Source organism: Manis pentadactyla, chromosome 2, assembly GCF_030020395.1.
Source record: "Manis pentadactyla isolate mManPen7 chromosome 2, mManPen7.hap1, whole genome shotgun sequence".
Taxonomy (NCBI): domain Eukaryota; kingdom Metazoa; phylum Chordata; class Mammalia; order Pholidota; family Manidae; genus Manis; species Manis pentadactyla.
The window spans coordinates 83,796,146-83,820,253 of NC_080020.1; the positions used below are offsets into that span (position 1 = coordinate 83,796,146).

Sequence of the window (24,108 nt, forward strand, 5' to 3'; positions counted from 1 at the left end):
GAAGCTGAGGCAGAGAGGGATAAAAGGATCTCCAGGAATGAAAGAATATTAAGAGAAATGTGTGACCAATCAAAATGGAACAATATCTGCATTATGGGGTACCAGAAGAAGAAGAGAGAAAAAGGGATAGAAAGTGTATTTGAAGAAATAATTGCTGAAAACTTCCCCAAACTGGGGGAGAAAATAGTCGCTCAGACCACGGAAGCACACAGAACTCCCAACAGAAGAAGCCAAAGGAGGACAACACCAAGACACATAATAATTAAAATGGCAAAGATCAAGGACAAGGACGGAGTATTAAAGGCAGCCAGAGAGACAAAAAAGGTCACCTACAAAGGAAAACCCATCAGGCAATCATCAGACTTCTCAACAGAAAACTTACAGGCCAGAAGAGAAGGGTATAATATATTTAATGCAATGAAATGGAAGGCCTTGAACCAAGGACACTGTATCCAGCACGAATATCATTTAAATATGAAGGAGGGATTGAACAATGCCCAGACAAGCAAAAGATAAGGGAATTTGCCTCCCACAAACCACCTCTACAGGATATTTTACAGGGACTGCTCTAGATGGAAGCACTCCTAAGGCTAATTAGATGTCACCAGAGAAAATAAAATCACAGCAAAGAAAGCAGACGAACCAAACACTAACTAAAGGCAAAAAATAAAATCAACTACACACAAAAGCAGTCAAAGGAAACACAAAAGAGCACAGAATAAAACACCTAACATACAAAGAATGGAGGAGGAGGAATAAGAAGGGAGGGAAACAAAAAATCATCAGACTGCATTTGTAATAGCTCAATATGTGAGTTAAGTTAGACAGTAAGATAGTAAAGAAGCTAACCTTGAACCTTTGGTAACCACAAACCTAAGCCTGCAATGGCAAGAAGTACATATCTTTCAATAATTACCCTAAATGTAAATGGACTGAATGCACCAATTAAAAGACACAGAGTAACAGAATGGATAAAAAAGCAAGACCCATCTATATGCTGCTCAAACCCAAAGACATACACAGACTAAAAGTCAAGGGTTGGCAAAAGATATTTCATGCAAACAACAGGGAGGAAAAAGCCGGCACTGCAGTACTAGTATCAGACAAAACAGACTTCAAAATAAAGAAAGTAACAAGAGATAAAGAAGGACATTACATACTGATAAAGGGGTCAATCCAACAAGAGGATATAACCACTATAAACATATATGCACCCAATACATGAGCACCAACATATGTGAAACAAATACTAACAGAATTAAAGGAGGAAATAGAATGCAATGCATTCATTTTAGGAGACCTCAACACATCACTCACTCCAAAGGACAGATCCACCAGATGGAAAATAAGTAAGGACACAGAGGCACTGAACAACACACTAGAACTGATGGACCTAACAGACATATACAGAACTCTACACCCAAAAGCATCAGGATACATTCTTCTCAAGTGCACATGGAACATTTTCTAGAATAGACTACATACTAGGCTACAAAAAGAGCCTCAGTAAATTCAAGAAGATTGAAAATCTACCAACCAACTTCTTGGACCACAAAGGGATAAAACTAGAAATAAATTGTACAAAGAAAGCAAAAAGGCTCACAAACACACGGAGGCTTAACAACATGCTCCTAAATGATCAATGGCTCAATGACCAAATTAAAAGAGATCCAGCAATATATGGAAACAAATGACAACAACAACACAAAGCCCCAACTTCTGTGGGACGCAGCAAAGGCAGTTGTAAGAAGAAAGTATGTAGCAATCCAGGCATATTTAAAGAAGGAAGAATAATATCAAATGAATAGTCTAAAGTCACAATTACTGAAACTGCAAAAAGAAGAACAAATGAGGCCCAAAGTCAGCAGAAGGAGGGACATAATAAAGATCAGAAAAGAAATAAGTGGAATTGAGAAGAATAAAACAATAGAAAAAAATCAGTGAAACCAAGAGCTGGTTCTTTGAGAAAATAAACAAAATAGATAAGCCCCTAGTCAGACTTCTTAAGAGAAAAAGAGAATCAACACACACCAACAAAATCAGAAATGGGAAAGGACAATCATGACGGACATCACAGAAATACAAAGAATTATTAGAGAATACTATGAAAATCTATATGCTAACAAGCTGGAAAACCTAGAAGAAATGGACAACTTCCTAGAAAAATACAACCTTCCAAGACTGACCAAAGAAGAAACAGAAAATCTAAACAGAACAATTACCAGCAACAAAATTGAAGTGGTAATCAAAAACCCACCCAAGAGCAAAACTCCGGGGCCAGATGTATTTGCTGTGGAATTTTATCAAACATGCATAGAAGACAAAATACCCATTCTCCTTAATGTTTTCGAAAAAATAGAAGAGGAGGGAATACTCCCAAAAACTCATTCTATGAAGCCAACATCACCCTAATACCAAAACCCGGCAAAGACCCCACCAAAAAAGAATATTAAAGACCAATATCTCTGATAAACATACATGCAAAAATACTCAACAAAATATTAGCAAACCGAGTTCAAAAATACATCAAGAGGATCATACACCATGATCAAGTGGGATTCACCTCTGGGATGCAAGGATGGTACAACATTCGAAAATCCATCAACATCATCCACCACATAATCAAAAAGAAGGACAAAAATCACATGATCATCTCCATAGACACTGAAAAAGCATTCAACAAAATTCAACATCCATTCATGATAAGAGCTCTCAACAAAATGGGTATGCAGGGCAAGTACCTCAACATAATAAAGGTCATGTATGATAAACCCACAGCCAACATTACACTTAACAGTGAGAAGCTGAAAACTTTTCCTCAAAGATTGGGAACAAGACAAGGATGCCCACTCTCCCCACTATTATTCAACATAGTACTGGAGGTCCTAGACATGGCAATTAGACAAAACAAAGAAATACAAGGAATCCAGATTGGTAAAGAAGAAGTCAAACTGTCACTATTTGCAGATGACATGATATTGTACATAAAAAACCCTAAAGACTCCACTCCAAAACTAGTGGAACTAATATCTGAATTCAGCAATGTTGCAGGATAAAAATTAATACACAGAAATCTGTGGCTTTCCTGTACACTAACAATGAACTAACAGAAAGAGAAATCAGGAAAACAATTCCATTCACAATTGCATCAAAAATAATAAAATACTTAGGAATAAACCTACCCAAGGAAGTGAAAGACCTATACCCTGAAAACTAAAAGACACTCTTAAGAGAAATTAAAGAGGACACTAACAAATGGAAACTCATCCCATGCTCTTGGCTAGGAAGAAATAATATTGTTGAAATGGCCTTTCTGCCCAAAGCAATGTACAGATTCAATGCAATACCTATCAAATTACCAGCAGCATTCTTCAATGAACTGGACAAAGAGTTCAAAAATTCATATGGAACCACCAAACTCCCCTAATAGCCAATGCAATCCTGAGAAGGAATAATAAAGCAGGGGGATCTCACTTCCCAACTTCAAGCTCTACTACAAAGCCACAGTAATCAATGCAATTTGGTACTGGCAGAAGTACAGACCCACAGACCAATGGAACAGAATAGAGACTCCAGGCATTAACCCAAACATATATGGTCAATTAATATACGATAAAGGAGCCATGGACATACAATGGGGAAATGGCAGCCTCTTCAACAGTTGCTGTTTATAAAACTGGACAGCTATATGTAAGAGAATGAAACTGGATCATTGTCTAACCCAATACATAAAAGTAAATTCGAAATGGATCAAAGACCTGAATGTAAGTCATGAAACCATAAAACTCTTAGAAAAAAATATAGGCAAAAATCTCTTGGAGATATACATGAGTGTCTTCTTCATGAACATATCTCCCTGGTCAAGGGAAACAAAAGCAAAAATGAACAAGTGGGACTATATCAAGCTGAAAAGCTTCTTTACAGCAAAGGACACCATCAGTAGAACAAAAAGGCATCCTACAGTATGGGAGAATATATTCATAAATGACAAATCCGATAAAGGGTTGAAATCCAAAATATATGAAGAGCTCATGTACCTCAACAAAAAGCAAATAATCCAATTAAAAAATGAGCAGAGGAGCTGAACTGATGGTTCTCCAAAGAAGAAATTCAGACGGCCAACAGACATGAAAAGATGCTCCACATCGCTTGTCATCAGAGAAATGCAAATTAAAACCACAATGAGATATCACCTCACACCAATAAGGATCACCACCATCCAAAAGACAAACAACAACAAATGTTGGCGAGGTTGTGGATAAAGGGGTACACTCCTACACTGCTGGTGGGAATGTAAATTAGTTCAACCACTGTGGAAAGCAGTATGGAGGTTCCTCAAAAAGCTCAAAATAGAAATATCATTTGACCCAGGAATTCCACTCCTAGGAATTTACTGTAAGAATACAGCAGCCCAGTTTGAAAAAGACATCTGTACCCCTTTGTTTATCCCAGTCCTGTTTACAATAGCCAAGAAACAGAAGCAACCTAAGTGTCCATCAGTAGATGAATGGATAAAGAAGATTTGGTACATATACACAACGGAATATTATTCAGCCATAGGAAGAAAACAAATCCTACCATTTGCAACAACATGAATGGAGCTTGAGGGTATTATGCTCAGTGAAATAAGCCAGTCAGAGAAAGAGAAGTACCAAATGATTTCACTCATATGTGGAGTATAAGAACAAAGAAAAAACTGAAGAAACAAAACAGCAGCAGAATCACAGTACCCAAGAATGGACTAACAGTTACCAAAGGGAAAGGGACTGGGGAGGATGGGTCGGAAGCGAGGGATAAGGGTGGTGGTGAAGAAAGGGGCCATTAAGATTAGTGTGTATAATGTGGGGGGAGGCATGCGGAGGCTGTGCAACACAGAGAAGACAATTAGTGATTCTACAGCATCTTACTATGCTGATGGACAGGGACTATAATGGGGTTTGTGGGGGGACTTGGTGAAGGGGGCAGTCTAGTAAACATAATGTTCCTCATGTGACTGTAGATTAATGATACCAAAATAAATAAATAAGTAAAATACAAACTTAAAAAAAAAAAGCTATGACAGAACTTAGTTCTTTAGTGTCTCAGTAATTTTAACCTCTGTTAACTGTAATTCCTACAGCTTCCCTTCAATCATCAACCAACTAAACTTATTGCATTTATCCATAAATACTTACTTAACACTTACTATGATAATTTTAAACGTTTATTTGCTCTTTATTAGTAATGGAACTGTTAAAAAGATATTAGTATCTTTACACACTTATTGTCTATATTCCTAGATAGGAAAATGCTGGAAAACAATAAGTCTATGGTTGATGTGGTATATATTTCATTTTTATATCACCTCAATCAGGATCACCATAGATCAGGTCTTAATAAAAATCTTATGAGGGTGAAGATAAACTAAATATTCATAAAATGTATCACTATAACCACATGTATATTCTGTAACAACATTATCCTGCTTACTTGACTACCAGGAGGATCTGAAATTACAGTAAAAGTGAAACAATGAAAATGCTGGATAAAAAAAGGAAGCAAAACTTATTTACAAAATTACTATAATGAAGATCCTACCAATAGTTAAAGTGCCATACTGCTTTAAATAGCATAACTTTAACATATGAACCAAAGAACTTCTCAATGTAGTACGAAAAGAGGTTGAAAGTTGGAGACACAAAACCTTTGGAAAAAAACGGAAAGAAATTGTGTATGTGCATAGAGTAGACACCAATATCACTGTTCATCTATTATGGACATATATGGTGTACTTTGAGACTATACAACTTTACTGTTATAGTGAAACATATGAAATATCAACTATCCTTGACAAGTTTTTACCCCATAAAACCAAACAGATATAAATACAAGATAATGGAATACAGTTTCAATTTTATTTAACAGAAAGAAGACTATTTCTGCTTGAACATGCCTGGCTTGGCTTTCATCTGTACAACAGGATACAGGACAAAAGGGTAGCCTTTTCTGTTTTTGAAATTACTAATTGATGAATGTTAGAACTTTCTTATGGGGTATGACATATTCCTAAGTAGCTGTATGCAGTGTATTTAGGTATGAATTAGTATCTCCCCACCCCAATACAGCTATCTTTGGAGAGTTAAATGTTAAAAATCAACACACAAGGGAGCTTAAGACACAAATGCAAAGTCACCATAAGGACCAAAGTAAGAGAATAAGACCTGGCTGTATGAGAATAATACAATAATAATAATTGGTGTTAATGAAATAAGAGTCTTTTAACCTAAATGGAATGTGAGTAGTTAGAAACAGAAAAAAGAAAAAGTAAGCAAGGCAAATACTGGTAATGCTTTCTTAAATATCCACTTTAATATTCATAAAATGGATAACCTAACTTAATGCTACTAACCACTTAGAATCATAATTATTTCCATAGAAAATAAAGATATGATAGTAGGATGTAAGAAAAAGACATCATGCCTAGATTTTAGACCAGGATATAAAGAGAAATCAAAGGGCCTGGAAACATGGTGAGAAGATTAGGGGCTCTTGGAATATTGGGGTGGGAAACAGGATTGAAGAGTAAGAATAGGCATAACATAAGCTTCTCTTCTTTCTTCCTATGAGTCAATTACAACAAGATGGAAGGCATGTTATGAAGATTCATAACTTATTCTTCTCTCAGCTTCTCACTAGTTCTCACCTACTCTTTCCTCTGCTTTTCCCATCACTGCTGCCAATGAGTGCTATAATAAAGAACAGAAGAAGAGGGGAAACAGTAAAAGAAAATAGTAATATGTAATACATATAAACAATAGTAATGCAGGGAAGAGTAGAAATGAGGAGAAGGAAAATAGTACCACCATATGAGGAAAGAGAGAGAAATTTTGCAGCTGTCCAGGTGTGAGGACCATTCATTGGTAAAGAATGCACACAAATTGGTCAGATTACTTACAGTGTTGCTTTTATTCAACTAGGTTTTATGACCCTCTTTTGTTTTTTTCTCAGCAACTATCAAGGCTTATTACACTGTTTAAGCAACAAGATCTTGTAAAAATGTGTTAAGGAAACCTGACTCAAAATTGGACTCAGGACACCATGAAGAGAAGGCTCTCACGTATGTATCACCTGTTGCAGCCTACACAGTCTGGCAGGAAGAAAGATTTCCTCTTTGCCTGGGAAAAGCAAGCTGCCCTCACCTATGGCCAATGAAAGGCCACCACCTCTTTGAACTCTCATTTTCCTCCAATGAACTTTTCTTCAAAATAAGCCCTCCCAACTTCCTCCTTCCCTCTATAAAAGGACGCTCTCCTCCTTTGTTCTTCAAACTTGCTTATGGTCTGTCACAGTTTGCTTGTTCCAAATTGCAATGCCTATGCTATTCTTAAAAAACTCTATTTTGCTGGCTGAATTGCTTACCTCTTTCTTTCAAAGGGCTGACATTTCATGGTGTCAGAAGTGGGATCTGAATCCCTGAGGAACTAACAACTTCCAGAACCATGAGCAGAAACCACTTGAGTCATTTGAGCTCTCTGCTTCCATGGGTCATCTTCCTTTTGGTTCATTAAGTATCCTCTCAGAGTTGAGCTCTCTCCTTTTGGTTGAGATCTCTGACTTTATTTGGGATTCGTTTTCTTGAAGGCATTTTGGTGAGTACTGAAAATTTGTTTACGGAACCTCTGGTTTTGAAGTATGGGGTTTCAATTCTCTAATTTCTCTCAGGAGGGTTCTTCTCCAAAATTATGATTCCGCCTCTAATGGACCATCTTAACCAAAGATAATACAGGACTCCAGTGGCCATTATGGGGAACTTTTGACCTCCCCAAACTTTTTATCAGAATGAAGCTAGAAGACCATGGCTCTAGAATTAAACACACTGAATGGATGTGTGATTGTTGCCTAGAGACTCCCAAACATATCCAAGAGTCTAAAGCTCACTCTAAAAATATTTTATTTTGCACTGTCCACATCTTCTCTACACCCTCTACTTCCTTATTCTAATCCCTTCACTTCCCTTTTTCTCTGAACCTCTCCCTACTTCCTCCTTCTCCAGTCCTATTAAAACCAGCCCTAAAATCATACCATCTGAGGATACAAATGCTAAGCCCTTAATTTCTTATGTTTACTGGACTAAAGCTGAATTATGAGCTATAATCAAAGGTTTTCCCAAGTAACTGAGGATCCCTACAGATTTGTTAAGGAATTTAATATAGTCATTCAAACTTATTGACCTGGCTTCTCTGACTTTATCAGCTAGTTCACATGCTTGTTGGTGAAGGCCAGGCCCAACAGTGGATGAAAACTACCAATTAGAATGATTCCAAGAAGTCTTCAGAATTATAACTTGGGGATAGAGAAACCCCTGTAACCTTATTATATGATCAGGCTTGGGTAATCACCAAGTGACCCATTTGGCAATTTGTGGGCTTTCCCAAAGCTGGTCAATTGGAAGAAGATTCAGGCTAATACCCACAAGCCCAATGAGCCCATGCATAATTATTATAGCTTGCTCCAAATTGTCTTTAAAGAAAAGTCTGGTTTTCTTCTGTATGTTGAATCCACTTGGGCAGCCTTTTACTCTCATTAATGGACTGAACAGGATCTTTCTCTTAAAAGGACCAAGATGGGATAGGAAACTAGTCCACTGCAGACTTAGTTAATTTAGCAAACTAGCTTGCCTGCACCCTAGATGATTCAACTGAAAGGAAGACCAAAATGTTCAATTTTCAACACCAATGAATGAAGGCCCCTAAACAAAAACAAAATCATCGTGGTCTCTGCCATTACTGAAAATGCCAGGACAGTAGAATAAAGACTGATACAAGCTTATGCACACCAGTTTCCTTTAACCCTCTAACCAACCTTTCTAGTGCTCTCCTAATCCCCAATGACAGGAGTCCAAGGAGCTACAGAAGTTTTCCCCAATTCTTCTCCTTAATTGACTAGAAGAAACCACTCTCCAGATTGGGAATGAATCTCTCTATCCCTATTGACACCAGAGCTGCACTCTTGGTGCTCAGCCTTACTACCATTAAACAGCCCCTGCCTTGAAGAATTAAAATGGTTCAAATTCTGAAGGTCTTTAATAATCCTTGACAGGTTCCTACTTATAAATCTTTCCCCTTTTGCTCAGGTCCTTAAAGAGATATCCCCCCTTATCTTCTTAGTTCCTCTGTCCCTATTTATTTGTTGGGCCAAGATTTCTTGGAAAAATATCATGTTGGAATTTCTTTCTCTCTAAAGGGGGAAATAATTCTAGAGTTTGACAGCAGCCACCAAAATAGCCACATGGGTAAATCAAATGACCTTTCAACATCTTTATTTCCTCTGTCTCTGATGGCACTAAAGTTAATTCCAAATACACTAGTCATTTCTTCCTATTGGATCAGCTACCACCCTCTTCATGGGCAAAATCCAATTACTTCCTGTACTACTCCCTGTGTAACACTCTTATTTTAACTCTGAGGAAACCAAGGGCCATGGGTGGAAGCTGTCCAGGACCTCCAAGCCATGAATTATAGTCATCCCTCAGCACCCTGTTGTCCACAATCTCCACACTTTTTTAGCCTCCATCCCAATGGAAAGCATTTGTGTGTGTGTGTGTGTGTGTGTGTGTGTGTGTGATTGATTTATGTAGTGCTCTCTTCAGTACTGCAGTAAGTAGCTATTTGCCTTTACTTGGGAAGGAAAGCAATATACCTGCATAGTAATGCCGCAGAGTTTCACTGAAAGCTCTTTTCATTTCTCACAAACTTTAAAGACTGACCAAATGATATCATGTTCCCTGAAGGCTTCACTTTAATATGTGGATGGCTTACTTTCTCTGCTCTCCTTCCCAAGCCTTAACACAAGAAGATAGCATTCATTTGCTAACTCTTAGACAAAAAGGGATGTAAAGTCTCTAAGGAAAAATTAAAATATGTTCCAACTCAAGTTCAGTATTTAAGACACCTAATCTCAGAACAAGGACTGCATTTAGATCCAGACAAGCTTTGCAGCATCCTGAACTTCCCAAAACCCAAAACCAAACATCAACTGTGAGGTTTTCTCAGATTGGCAGTCTATTGTCACAACTAGATTCCAAGTTTTTCCCTTGTGGCTACCTTTTTGTGCCTTGTTAAAAACCAGTAAACCTGGCCATATTATCTGGGAAGATTAAGATGACTGAATTTTAAAATCTTAGAAGAAAGTTTAATAAACTGTCCTGCCCTTGGATGCCCCAATTATCAACTCCCTTTCTTCCTTTTTGTTTAAAAAGAAGAGAATGTGCTTGGGGTACTTACCCAAAAGCATGAGGACAACCACCAACCCATAGGATATTACAGCCAACAAGTAGATCCAATAGCCAAGACATACCCACCCTGCCTCAGAGCTATACCAGCTACTGCTCCTCTTGTAAAGGTTACTGAGGAAATAGTCATGATATCATCTTTAACCATCTTTGTGCCACATGCTGTTGAAGCTCTTAACTGTAATTGTACTCATCTTTCAAGAACCCATTTCATTTACTATGAAATTCTCCTGTAGTGCCACTTACATCACTTTTGCCTACTATAATAACCTTAACTCTGCTGCTCCTCTCCCCACCTCTACCAACAAAAACCTGAATCACTGCTAAATAATGACAGATCACCTTCTAACCCCCTGTGATGACTTACAGGTAACTCCTTTGGATAATGCTGACTTTTCATAGTAAACATTGTGGCGGAGGTGCAATATCAACCCTTTTTTGAAGTAACTGAAGCAGCACCTTTGCCTCTGGCTACTCTGGCCCAATACACCAAGCTATATGCACTCTAATAGGCCTGTATCCTAGCAAAGGCAAAACTGCAATCTTTATACCAGTATTAGCTATGCTTTGAGAGTGGCCCAAGATTTTGGAATGTTATGGAAACATAGCTTCCTTACTTCCACCTGAGATAAAATTTAAAATGGCCCTTATGTTCAGGAATTTTTGGATGCCATACTGTTACATTCTGCTTTGGGTATTCTTAAGGTCCCTGGGAATTCTACCTTGCCACCAGAAGCTAAAGGAAATCACCTCACTGACATTTCTGTAAAAAATGCTTCCCTTAAAGTGTCCAAAAGTCAAACATCAATCATGGTCTAAATGCACAAACATAAATAAACTGTTGCTCCTTATACCATTTTTGCAATAGCAAAGAATGAAAATTTGTCACTGTCCATCAAAAGAGGACCTCCATGCAGTCATTAAAAAGAATGCTATGAAATAGATGTCCACAGTATACTGATAAATTAAAAATGTAATTTGTCTAATAGTATAAATAGTGCCTTTCTCTCTCTTCTCTCTATACACATATACATCTACTTTTTATATTCTGAAAATCATAAACAGTGTTCTCAGGAAAAAAATGAAGAGGCATGCTTAAAAAAGAAAAAGAAAGCCAGATATTATATTTCATTGCTTCAAGGACACCCATTTTTTCACATTTTAACATCTCTGAGTTTGGGATGCCTCACATGATCCTTGCCAGTGAAGCACAATTGTCATTACCTATGCAGCAAAACATGTAGAATAGGTGTTAGTGGATTGGGGGAAAAAAACTGAAAACAAAATGGGGCATTCTTAAGAAATGTCACAATCATCAAACCTCTTATTGGTGAAGAGGAAAATGTATGGAAAACAGTGTTTCAACAACTCTGAGTTGAAAATTAAGAACTCTAAATGTGAGGAGATACAACTAACCCTAAACTAGATTATATGATTTATAGTTACCTTTTCTTCTATCACAAAAGTGATACATACACACATGCATACACATAAACATATATGGATGAATTTTTTCCATATAAACTGGTATAAAGAAGAAAATTCAAGGGGTCTACAATTTCACTAGCCAGATAATTATTCAAGACATTAAAACAGGACAAAAAATCAGCTATTATTCACATGCTGTATTTTGTTCATTTGTCTTCCAGTTTGACTGTTGCTATCATAGATCATTACCTCTATTTCAAAGATTAATATGTCTAAGTTTGCAAAATCATGTCAATCCCTAATTATTTCTTTATTCATTTTTTTGTATCATTAATATATACTTACATGAACAACAATGTGGTTACTAGATTCCCCCCATTATCAAGTCCCCACCACATAACCATTACAGTCACTATCCATCAGTGTGTCTTCTCTGTGTGTACTGCCTTCCCTCTGCCACCCCTACATTATGTGTGCTAATCGTACTGCCCCTTTTCCCCCTTATCCCTCCCTCCCCCCCCCATCCTCCCCAGTCCCTTTCCCTTTGGTAACTGTTGGTCCATTCTTGGGTTCTGTGAGTCTGCTGCTGTTTTGTTCCTTCAGTTTTTTCTTTGTTCTTATACTCCACAGATGAGTGAAATCGCTTGATAATTGTCTTTCTCTGCCTGGGTTATTTCACTGAGCAAAATACCCTCTAGGTCCATCTATGTTGTTGCAAATGGTAGGATTTGTTTTTTTCTTATGGCTGAATAATATTCCGTTGTGTATATGTACCACATCTTCTTTATCCATTCATCTACTGATGGACACTTAGGTTGCTTCCATTTCTTGGCTTTTGTAAATACTGCTGCAAAAAACAAAGGAATCCATATGTCTTTTTCAAACTGGGCTGCTGCATTCTTAGGATAAATTCCAAAGAGTGGAATTCCTGGCTCAAATGGTATTTCTATTTTTAGTTTTTTGAGGAACCTCCATACTGCTTTCCACAATGGTTGAACTATTTTACATTCCCACCAGCAGTGTAGTAGGGCTCCCCTTTCTCCACATCCTTGCCAACATTTGTTGTTGTTTGTCTTTTGGATATTGGCCATCCTAACTGGTGCAAGGTGATACCTCATTGTGGTTTTAATTTGCATTCTCTGATGACTAGCGATGTGGAGCATCTTTCATATGCCTGTTGGCCATCTGGATTTCTTTGAAGAAGTGTCTGTTCAGAACCTCTGTCCATTTTTTAATTGGGTCATTTGCTTTTTGTTTGTTGAGGTACATGAACTCTTTGTATATTTTGGATAAGTCAACCCCTTATCAGATATGTCATTTATGAAGATATTCTCCCATACTGCAGGATGGTGAGCTTTGCAGTACAGAAGCATTTTAGATTGATATAATCCCACTTGTTCATTTTTGCTTTTGTTTCCCTTGCCCATGGAGATATGTTCATGAAGAAGTTGTTCATGTTTATATTCAAGAGTTTTGCCTATATTTTCTTCTCAGAGTGTTATGGTTTCATGCCTTACATTCAGGTCTTTAATCCATTTCAAGTTTACTTTCGTGAACGGAATAAGATAGTAATCCACTTTCATTCTCTTACATGTAGCTGTCCAGTTTTGCCAGCACCAGCTGTTGAAGAGGCTATCATTTGCCATTGTATGTCCATGGCTCCTTTATCTTATCTTAACTGACTATATTTGCTTGGGTTAATATCTGGACTCTCTAGTTTGTTCCACTGGTCTACAGATCTGTTCTTGTGCCAGTACCAAATTGTCTTGATTACTGTGGCTTTGTAGTAAAGCTTGAAGTTGGGAAGCAAGGCCCCCCCTGCTTTATTCTTCCTTCTCAGGATTGGTTTGGCTATTCGGGGTCTCTTGTCGTTCCATATGAATTTTAGAACTATTTGTTCCAGCTCGTTGAAGAACGCTGTCAGTATTCTGATAGGGATTGCTCTGAATCTGTACATTGCTTTAGGCAGGATGGCCATTTTGAAAATATTAATTCTTCCTACTGAAGAGCATGGGATGAATTTCCATTTATTAGTATCCTCTTTAATTTCTCTTAGGAGTGTCTTGTAGTTTTCAGGGTGTAAGTCTTTCACTTCTTTGGTTAGGTTTATTCCTAGGTATTTTATTCTTTTTGATGCAGTTGTGAATGGAATTGTTTTCCTGATTTCTCTTTCTGCTAGTTCATCATTAGTGTATAGAAAGGCAATGGATTTCTGTGTGTATTAATTTTGTATCCTCCAACTTTGCTGAATTCAGAAATTAGTTCTAGTAGTTTTGGAGTGGAGTCTTTAGGGTTCTTTATGTGCAATATCATTTCATCTGCAAACAGTGACAGTTTGACTTCTTCCTTACCTATCTGGAAGCATTTTATTTCTTTGTGTTGTCTTATTTCCGTGGCTAGGACCTCCAATACTGTGTTGAATAAAAGACAGGAGAGTGGGCATCCTTGTCTTGTTCCCAATCTTAGAGGAAAAGCTTTTGGCTTCTCACTGTTAAGTATGATGTTGGCTGTGGGTTTGTCATATTTGGCCTTTATTATGTTGAGGTACTTGCCCTCTATACCCATTTTGTTGAGAGTTTTCATCATGAATGGATGTTGAATTTTGTCAAATGCTTTTTCAGAACCTATGGAGATGATCATGTGGTTTTTGTCCTTCTTTTTGTTGATATGGTGGATGATGTTGATGGATTTTCAAATGTTGTACCATCCTTGCATCCCTGGGATGAATCCCACTTGGTCATGGTGTATGATCCTTTTTATGTATTTTTGAATTTGGTTTGCTAATATTTTGTTGAGTATTTTTGCATGTATGTTCATCAGGGATATTGGTCTGTAGTTTTCTTTCTTATGGTATCTTTGTCTGCTTTTGGTATTAGAGTGATGCTGGCTTCAAAGAATGAGTTTGGAAGTATTCTCTCCTCTTTTATTTTTTGGAAAAGTTTAAGGAGAATGGGTATAGCTCTTCTCTAAATGTCTGATAAAATTCAGTGGTGAATCCATCTGGTCTGGGAATTTTGTTCTTGGGTATTTTTTGATTACCAATTCAACTTCTTTGCTGGTAATTGGTGTATTTAGATTTTCTCTTTCTTCCTGGGTCAGTCTTGGAAGGTTGTATTTTTGTAGAAAGTTGTCCATTTCTTTGAGGTTATCCAGTTTGTTACCATATAGATTTTCATAGTATTCTCTAACGATTGTTTGTATTTCTGTGGTGTCCATTGTGATTTTTCCTTTCTCATTTTTGATTCTCTTTATGTGTGTAGATTCTGTTTTTCTTAACAAGTCTGGCTGGGGGTTTATCTACTTTGTTTATTTTCTTAAAGAACCAGCTGTTGGTTTCATTAATTTTTTCTATTGTTTTATTCTTCTGAATTTTACTTACTTATTCTCTGATCTTTATCATGTTCCTCCTTCTGACTTTCGGCTTCATTTGTTCTTCTTTTGCAAGTTTCAATAATTGTGAATTTAGACTATACATTTGGGATTGTCCTTTCTTCTTTATATAGGCTTAGATTCCTATATACTTCCCTCTTAGAACTGCCTTCACTACATCCCACAGAAGTTGGGGTGTTGTGCTGTTTTCATTTGTCTCCATATATCGCTTGATCTCTGTTTTAATTTGGTCATTGATCCATTGATGATTTAGGAGCATGCTGTTAAGCCTCCATGTGATCTTCTTGTTTTCTTTGTACAATTTATTTCTTGTTTTATACCCTTGTGATCTGAGAAGTTGCTTGGTACAATTGTAATCTTTTTTAATTTACTGAGGCTCTTTTTGTGGCCTAATATGTGACCTATTCTGGAATATGTTCTGTGTGCACTTGAAAAGAATGTTTATCCTGCTGCTTTTTGGTGTAGAGTTCTGTAGATGTCTATTAGGTTGATCTGTTTTAATGTGTGGTTCCATGCCTCTGTCTCCTTACTTATTTTCTATTTGGTTGATCTGTCCTTTGGAGTGAGTGGAGTGTTGAAGTCTCCTAGAATGAATGCATTACATTCTATTTCCCCTTTTAATTGTGTTAGTATTTGATTCACATATGTAGGTGCTCCTGTGTTGGGAGCATAGATATTTATAATGGTTATATCCTCTTGTTGGATTGACCGTTTTTTCATTATGTAATGTCCTTCTTTGTCTCCTGTGACTTTGTTTTGAAGTCTACTTTGTCTGATAGCAGTACTGCAACTCCTGCTTTTTTCTCCCTGTTAGTTGCATGAAATATCTTTTTCTGTCCCTTCAGTTTTAGTCTGTGTATGTCTTTGGGTTTCAAGTGAGTTTCTTGTAGGCAGCATATAGTTGGGTCTTGCTTTTTTATCCATTCAGTGAGTATATATCTTTTGATTGGTGCATTCAGACCATTCACATTTAGGGTGATTATCAATAGGTATGTACTTATTGCCATTGCAGGCTTTGAGTTCATGGTTACCAAAGGTTCAAGGGTAACTTCCTTACTATCTAAGAGTCTAACTTACCTCACTTAGTATCCTATTACAAACACAATCTAAACATTCTTTTTTCCCCCTCCTTTTTCTTCCTCCTCCATTCTTTGTATATGAGGTATCATATTCTGTACTTTTGTCTATCCCTTTTTATTACCTCTGTGGCAGCTATTTAACCTTAGGAACACTTCCATCTATAGCAGTCCCTCTAAAATACACTGTAGAGATGGTTTGTGGGAGTAAATTCTCTCAGCTTTTGCTTATCTGGAAATTGTTTAATCCCTCCTTCAAATTTAAATCATAATCTTTCCAGATAAAGTAATATTGGTTTGAGGTCCTTCTGCTTCATTGCATTAAATACATCATGCCATTTCCTTCTGGCCTGTAAGCTTTCTGCTGAGAAGTCCAATGGGTTTTCCTTTGTATGTGATCTTATTTCTCTCTCTGGCTGCTTTTAATAGTCAGTCCTTATCCTTGATCTTTGCAATTTTAAATTATAAGTCTTGGTATTGTCCTCCTGGGTCACTTGTGTTGGGAGATCTGTGCACCTCCATGGCCTGAGAGACTATCTTCTTCCCCAGATTGGGAAAGTTTTCAGCAATTACCTCCTCAAAGACACTTTCTATCCCTTTTTCTCTCTCTTCTTCTTCTGGTACCCCCATGATATGAATATGTTTCGTTTGGATTGGTCACACAGTTCTCTCAGTATTCTTTCATTCTTAGACATCCTTTTTCCTCTCTGTGTCTTGGCTTCTTTGTATTCCTCTTCCCTAATTTCTATTTCATTTATCATCTCCTCCCCCATATCTAAGCTGCTTTTAATACCCTCCATTGTGTTCTTCAATGATTCTATCTCTATCCTAAATTCATTCCTGAGTTCTTGAATATTTTTCTGTACGTGCATGAGCATGTTTATGATTTTTACTTTGAAATCTCTTTCAGGGAGATTCATGCGATCAATTTCATTTGAATCTTTCTCAGCTGTATTCATAATTTTGTTTTGAACTTGTTTCTTTTGATGTTTCATACTTTGTCTGTGGTGCCCTCTATTGCCCAGAAGCTCTACTCTCTGGAACTGCTCAGCTCCTGGAGAATTAACAGGGATCACAGGGGAGCAGTGTTGGTGCTTGGGGGGATGGAAGAGCTGTTTCCTGCTTCTGGGCTGCTGTGCCTCCCTCCACTGCCAGAACCAGTGGGCTGAACACACAGGTTAATCCTCTATGCTTTGTGTTTGTAGCTGCTATAGGCGAGGCTTTTCTCTGGCTGGCATAATGCCAGGGCAGGGGTTGCCAGTTTGCAAGCCTGAGCCAGGTACAGGCTAGCCAGGAGGAAGACACAGTAGGCTGCGTATTACGAAGAGGGACCTTGGAGCTGCGTAGCCAGCCAGGGGATGGAGCACCTGAAGATTGTTTAAGTTTCCAACCTGCTGGGCAGAGTGCACCCAGACAATTTTGTCTACCTGTCCTTTCTCCTGAACAATAAACACTGTGCAATCATTGTCCCTTTAGCAGCCCTCTCACTTTTAGGAAGTCTCTCAGACTGCCCACCCAGATCAGCCAGGTATGAATTCCTGTTTTCCACAATCAGCTGGAATCTCCATCTCTTCAGGTATTCCTCCTGTCTTAGCTTTCCAACCCCACTAAATCATCAGAGCGCCATGCAATGTAGGTTCATGCTCCCAGAGCAGATCTCTAAGGCTAGGTATTCAGCAGTATCAGTTCTCCACTCCCTCACCGCTCTATTTCTCTTCGTCCTGCAGGCAAGCTAGGGTGGGGGATGGGCTTCAGCCCCACCAGGTCACAGCTTTGGTACATTACCCTGTTCTATGAGGTCTGCTTTTTTCTCCAGGTATATGTAGTCTGGTGCAGCCTTCTTTCCTGTTGCTGTTTCAGGTTTAGTTGTATTAATTATAATTTCGTATTATATGTGGTTTTAGGAGGAGGTCTCTGTCTCACCTCTCATGCCACCATCTTTAATCCAGTCCCCTCAATCCCCATTTTTTAACTGCTTTTGTTTAGTTTGGAATAGCATTATAAAATAACAGTTAAATTCCTGGTTAGCTAAAAAGGGCTATTAACTCAAAATGCATCTTTAACATAATAAATACTGTAGGAATATAGAACCTAAAACTTCTGTTACCATCTAAATTGTCTCCACCAAAATTCATATTTGAAGGCTTTAATTCCAATGTAACTGTATTTAGAGATGGAACCTATATGGTTAAATGAGTTCTAAATGGCAGGCCCTAATCCAATAGGATTGGTATTCGTATAAGAAGAGGAACCAGAGCCACCCAGTCTGTGGTTATTTTGCTACAGCAGCCCGAGCTGAAAATAAGGGCTCTTTATAGTATTGTTAAAAACAATTAAACAATGTTTTCAGTTTTAACTTGGGACATCCTCTCTTGCTATAGCTCTGGCATCAGGAAGAGCTATTCCTCATTATCTGTTTCTCAGCAAAATTGCAAATGTTCTCAGTTCCAACACCTATGGCTTTTTTGGCTTCTATCTCGGCAGTGGGAGTGAAGGGCAGGGATGAAGGTTTTCGTTTGGGATTGCTGTTTAGTGGAGATTAAATCTGGGATAATTGCAGGTAGCCGGTTAGCTCAGTTGGTGAGAGCGTGGTGCTAATAAATATGGGATAATGAGGTGAGGTGGATGATAGAGACAGAAGAGGAATCGAAGAACTCTAGTGGGATGAGAATGAATACTGGAACCAGGATTCTTGGCCTAAAACTGCAACCATGCTCTTTACTAGCTTTATGATCTTTGAAAGTTATACAACTTCTCTTTGGTTCAGTTTCTTCATGTTAAATATTAGATACAGAAATAATAGAAATAGGATAAAAATAATATATTCTACATTTGGGTAGACTGGATAAATGAAAGATGTTCAAAATCATTAGCTGAATTAAGAGCATAGTTGCTTTGATATCCTTATCCACCAGGTAATTATTCCCACTTTCAGAGATATTTTGAAGCAAAGAAAAGGGTATGGTCATAGAATTCAGATCTGTGTTCAAATTCTAACTCTGTCAATTAGTAGCTATATGACATTAGGTAAGTTACTTAGCTCTCTGACATTCAATTTCATTATCCTTAAAATGAGGCCAACAATGCTCACCTTATATTGTTTATAAGGAGTAAGTCAATTAGGTATGTGAAGTGCCTGACCAAGGCTGATTTAATATTGTAAACATGTCATTTTCTTAACAAATTAAGTGCATTCTCAACCTCAATCCCCATAAAATTTTCATGCAATCTGACAAGCTGTTCTAAAATTCATCTGTAAGAGAAGATACACAAAAATATCCAAATGAAAAAGAACATCTGGAGAATTCTGCTACTATATGTATGAAAATAGTATAAATTAAGTAATTAAATCATTATGATAGTAGCATAATAGACAAATAGATCAGTGAAAAAGAATGGAGTCCACAGACAAAGTAGATAGAGATTTTGCATATCATATAGATTTAAAGGAAAGAACAGACTAATTGATAAAGTGTTGGTCTAACACTTTATCTTTGGTCTAACACTTTATTAGCCCAATTAAATTCCTACCTCAATCCATATACAAAAATAAATTCCAGGTGGATTCAAGTTCTAAAAGTAAAAAAAAAAAATTACTAATAGAAAAAATACAGAACATTTATAGAGGGTTGGGGAAGGCTCTAGGTAAGAGAAAACTCGGAAGTTATCACTCTCACCATAGGATAAAGAGAAAGCTCACATATTTTATTCTTGTATTGAAATTTCTTCCCATCAACAGAAATGAAGTGAATCTCAACCTCTACTGTGGAATTCTAATCAGTATACAAAAATCCTCCTGTCCTTACAAAAAATTTTTTAAAATAGTCTTACAAGTATAGAGGAAAACTGTAACAAAATCTTTTTTAAAAAGATTTCTTTCATATTAACACTAAATACAACAAAACAATTTCCTACCAAATGGGCACCTCAGTAATCTAAGTGGTAGTGGTTACAACCACACACAATTTAGAAATGTATAGAATAGACAATTTCAAAATAAATATATACTATGCTCCCATGATTCTAAACTGCATTATTAAGTGGATTTCTCAACAATTCACAATAATTTATTAAAGACTAATGTGTTTTAAAACGCAGAAATAGGAAGCCTATATGAATTAGGTAATCAGAAACTTACTTGCTACAGTATTCAACATTTTAAAGGTATAAGTAAGTAATTCAATAAAGAGGAAAAAAATGAGCTAAGTGGGTTTTTTTTTTTTCTCTTTTGAATGACAACCTCGGGGTTATGTTTTAATTAACATGTTGACAAAGTATTTTCAAAAGCTTTACCCCAAGTTTTTATTCATCTGAATGGCTTTCAATTGTTCACTATCACTTGATTTCACAATGGAAAAACAATTTGTAACATTACAACAGATTATTTACAACTGATTCAGCATCTATACAATACCAAATTAAGGGAATGAAATATGTCATAGATACTTCTCAGAGACACTTCCCATCATTACATTTTTTCCTTAAGATCCCATTTAAATTGGCCTCTATAGCTACCAGAGTTATTTCATCACTGTGTCTTTTTCCTACTCACACTTTTACTGTATACTCCCGTCTCCTGCAGCAAGCAGGTATTCATTCTTTCTCAGGTTTAATAAGGAATTTTGCTGTTGGCAAGTATTAGGAAATTGACAAGAAGTAAAAGCAGCAAACGAGAGGAAAGTTAAAGATCTCACAATAAAAATTATCCTTAATAATGTATTCAAAAAGACTAGACAAGATCTGTTAGATCTTCTATTGGTCTTTGCACTAATTAATCTCTACCCTTAAGTCAAAGCGAGCTTTCTATTGCCTAATCCCCTATTATTCAATAACACTATGCACTTCGGTCTTTCTTCTTCAAGAAAGTTTCTACTCCAACCTTTAGTTTTGAGAGAGAAGTTAGGTAGGTAGAGATGGTTAACCTGGGTCTTAGGAAGATACTCATTTATAACTAAGAGAAGACTGCAGGGTATCACATCACATTCTTATTTTACTTTAAAAACTCTTCAATCTCCATTTATTCTCTGTCACCTTCAAAACTGCTTTCCACAAAATAAAAACTCTGTAAATCTAATGCAAAATGTTTGCTCCAGTGCGAAAGTACTAAGAATTCTTCCTTCAAAGCAGGAAACCTCAGGTGTGAAGTCTAACTTTTAAAAAGCGACATGGAAGACCTCCGACATTTGCAGAGGTGGTTTGGGGAAAGAAACCCCCATGTCACTAGAGAGGTCGCAAACCGCCGGCCAGTGTTTGAGGCGGAAGCGCCCAGTATAACCGCCGCGGGGCAAGCGTAGATGCTCGCGGGATCAGGAAGCTGCGATGTAAGGCAGGCCCGGAATCCTTAGCGGAGAGTTATCTCACGGCCGGGCCCGCAAATCCGGCGAGCTCCTCATAAACACGCAAGGCAGAGACAGAAGAGCGGCTGAAGAGATGGGTCATACAACTGTCAAACGAAGCCCACCCACCGTTTGACCGTCCCCAAGGCGACAAGCCTTCCCTGCATGGAACACTCACCAAGTGCCTCAGGATCGCGACTACAACTCCCAGGAGGCTGCGCAGCTGACAGAGTCGCGTCATTCCCAGAATGCAACACAGCGGCGTCCCTATTCCTCCTTCTCCTTTCTCCGCTCCTCCTACTTTTTTACCCGTCGTCTTCCGGGAGGGCCGGAGGTAGTGCGCGGGAGGGGACCCCGAGTCCGTGGCGTGTCGCGTCAAACGCTGGGAGGGGGTCGGGGCGGAGAGCAGGGGGGAGAATGGGAGGACGAAGGGGAGGGGAGAGGGAAGGGGAGGGTAAATAGTGGGACAGGCAGGAAGATGGCGGCGGTAGCGGAGGTGTGAGTGGACCTGGGTCTCTGGAGCTGGATTTTCTCTCCCTTTTACATTCCTCTTCCTTCTCTGTTTGAGATTGGCATCGAGAGAACTGAGTTCGGGTGGTGGCGGCGGGCGCAGCGCAGAGGTCACGGCGACGGCGGCAGCTGACGGCTGGAAGGGCAGGCTTCTTTCGCCGCTCGTCCTCCTTCCCGGTCCGCTCGGTGTCAGGCGCGGCGGGCTGACTTAGTCCCTCTTCCAGCTCCCCCCGCGCCGGAGCGGGCACTTTTCTCTTCACCATCCTCTGACCCTTCACCCCGGGTACTGGGCGCCTCCTCCCGCTGAGCTCGGGGAGCGGGGGCCGGTCTCCTGCTCGGCTGTCGTGCCTCCATGTCGGATAACCAGAGCTGGAACTCGTCGGGCTCGGAGGAGGATCCGGAGACGGAGTCCGGGCCGCCTGTGGAGCGCTGCGGGGTCCTCAGCAAGGTGAGCAACCTGCGGCCCCCTGCCCAGACTCACCTGCACCAAGGCCAGCCGCTGAGGGCACGGGGTGGGGCTGGGCGGGAGCACGGACAGTCCTGGGGCCGGGGCTGCGGAATGTGCTCGGGTGCGGGGCTAACTGCCGCAGGAGTGCCCGGGCGAGGAGTGGGGTGGGGGTTGGGGGGAGGGGGACTGTTTTATTCGCCTGCCCCGGAGCCTGGTGGCGACGGCGGCAGAGAACCGAGGAAAATGTGTCCCAGATCCGGATCCAGTTTGGGAACGGGATGCGAACTGTGACTTGGGACCCAGGGTGGCAGCTGTCCCGGGTACAGGAATCTTGGTTGGGCAACAGCGGTTCCCGAATGACTGGTATGAAAGCGGTGCACATCGGACCTCTCAAACGAGGTTAGTCCGGAGATGTCGAGCAGAGTAGGGTTGGGGGGCGCATGGGGCAGGTGTTCTTTGGACGCAGCTGTATATAGGCAGAAGCCGGAGCAACTTGGCTTGCTGCTAAAACCTGAAGTGGTAAACTGTGCCAGGTTACATATAGGGAAAGATGTCAGTGAAGAGGACTTAGGTACTCTTTCCCTCACTCTTTACCCCAATCAGAAGATCTATTGAATCAGCACATGATAGGTACCAAAAATACAGTAACTTGGAATGTCAGAGCTGAGACCGACCTTTTAGTTCAGGAAGAAGAGCGTTTTTTAATAATAAAATACTCTTTAAGACAGAGTGCCAGAGTAAGGAAATACATATTATCCTCCCTTTAAAAACTACAGTTTTTAAAACCACTTTTTCAATATTTTAGCAAAGCAGATAGTTGCAGGACTCTAAGACTAACTAGTTAAAAACCGATGAGACCCTTCTTAAGAAAGTGGGTGGGCGATCTTTTCTTTTGATAGTACATGGTTTGGGGGGTTTGGGAGAGGTTCTCTCGTTTTTTGAGTTTTGTTACGAGAAGAGCTACATTGCCTTTTTTACTTCCTTCCCCCTTCATTTTAAACTTTCAGAAATGGCTGGAGCTAACAGTTAACTTGGAGAGGGGGAGCTGTGGCCATCCGTCAACAAGCTGGTCATAAGATACTAGGTCATGTGCAGCAACTGGCTAATAAGAAAGCACCCTGCTTCCAGTATACATACTTTGGCTAAGCATTTGAACATCGTTTGTGGAATTGTTTCATATTAGGCTTTTATATTGTCTTGAGAAGACTGATGAGAAAGACATGAGTATGTCAGAATTAAGGCTTGCAACTCTTAACTCTTATTTGCATAGCAGAAAAATTATGGTGTGTATGATATACTGTGATCATTATTGGAATTTCAGTGACAGATTTTCAGTAAAGTGAAGCTCCGTGGGGTTTCTTTAGATTAAATTTATTTTGTAATTTAGGAATCTATTGAGTACATTGTGTAATAGGTGTGCATTTTCAAGTGGCATTGTTATGAAATGGATTCTTTGCTTCTCAGTGATTCTGGTAGCTTCATTGCTTTTCTCATTAAATGAGGAGACTTCCAAATTAGTACTGTGGTGGTGTTAAGTATTTTACAAAGCAAGCTTTGCTTTTGACCTACTGGTGGGAGGATTGGATTGGAATGTCTGGTGGAAAGAGTCACCAGAACTCTTGAGTAGTCACTGTATGCAGAGCAGTTGAA

At 38.9% G+C, this 24,108-nt stretch overlaps 2 protein-coding genes across 6 annotated transcripts in view; one reads left to right on the plus strand and one right to left on the minus strand.

Moving 5' to 3' along the window:
- Window positions 1-21,813, minus strand: part of POLK (DNA polymerase kappa) — an 89,676-nt gene extending 67,863 nt beyond the window's left edge. For 3 of the 4 annotated variants that reach the window (XM_057494252.1, XM_057494259.1, XM_057494247.1), the window contains exons 1-2: window positions 21,679-21,774; window positions 19,696-19,737 (exon numbers count right to left, since the gene is read on the minus strand). The gene's annotated coding sequence lies outside the window, so the exon portion shown is untranslated. Of the gene's footprint in view, window positions 1-19,695; window positions 19,738-21,678 lie in introns of all 4 variants that reach the window. The other variant, XM_057494248.1, reaches the window with a different exon arrangement.
- Window positions 21,814-21,964: 151 nt separating this feature from the next.
- Window positions 21,965-24,108, plus strand: part of CERT1 (ceramide transporter 1) — a 110,403-nt gene continuing 108,259 nt past the window's right edge. Inside the window, exon 1 of one of the 2 annotated variants that reach the window (XM_036886104.2) lies at window positions 21,965-22,458. In XM_036886104.2, the coding sequence (XP_036741999.1) occupies window positions 22,363-22,458 (96 nt within the window). In that variant the 5' untranslated portion in view covers window positions 21,965-22,362. The remainder of the gene's footprint in view (window positions 22,459-24,108) is intronic. The other variant, XM_036886105.2, reaches the window with a different exon arrangement.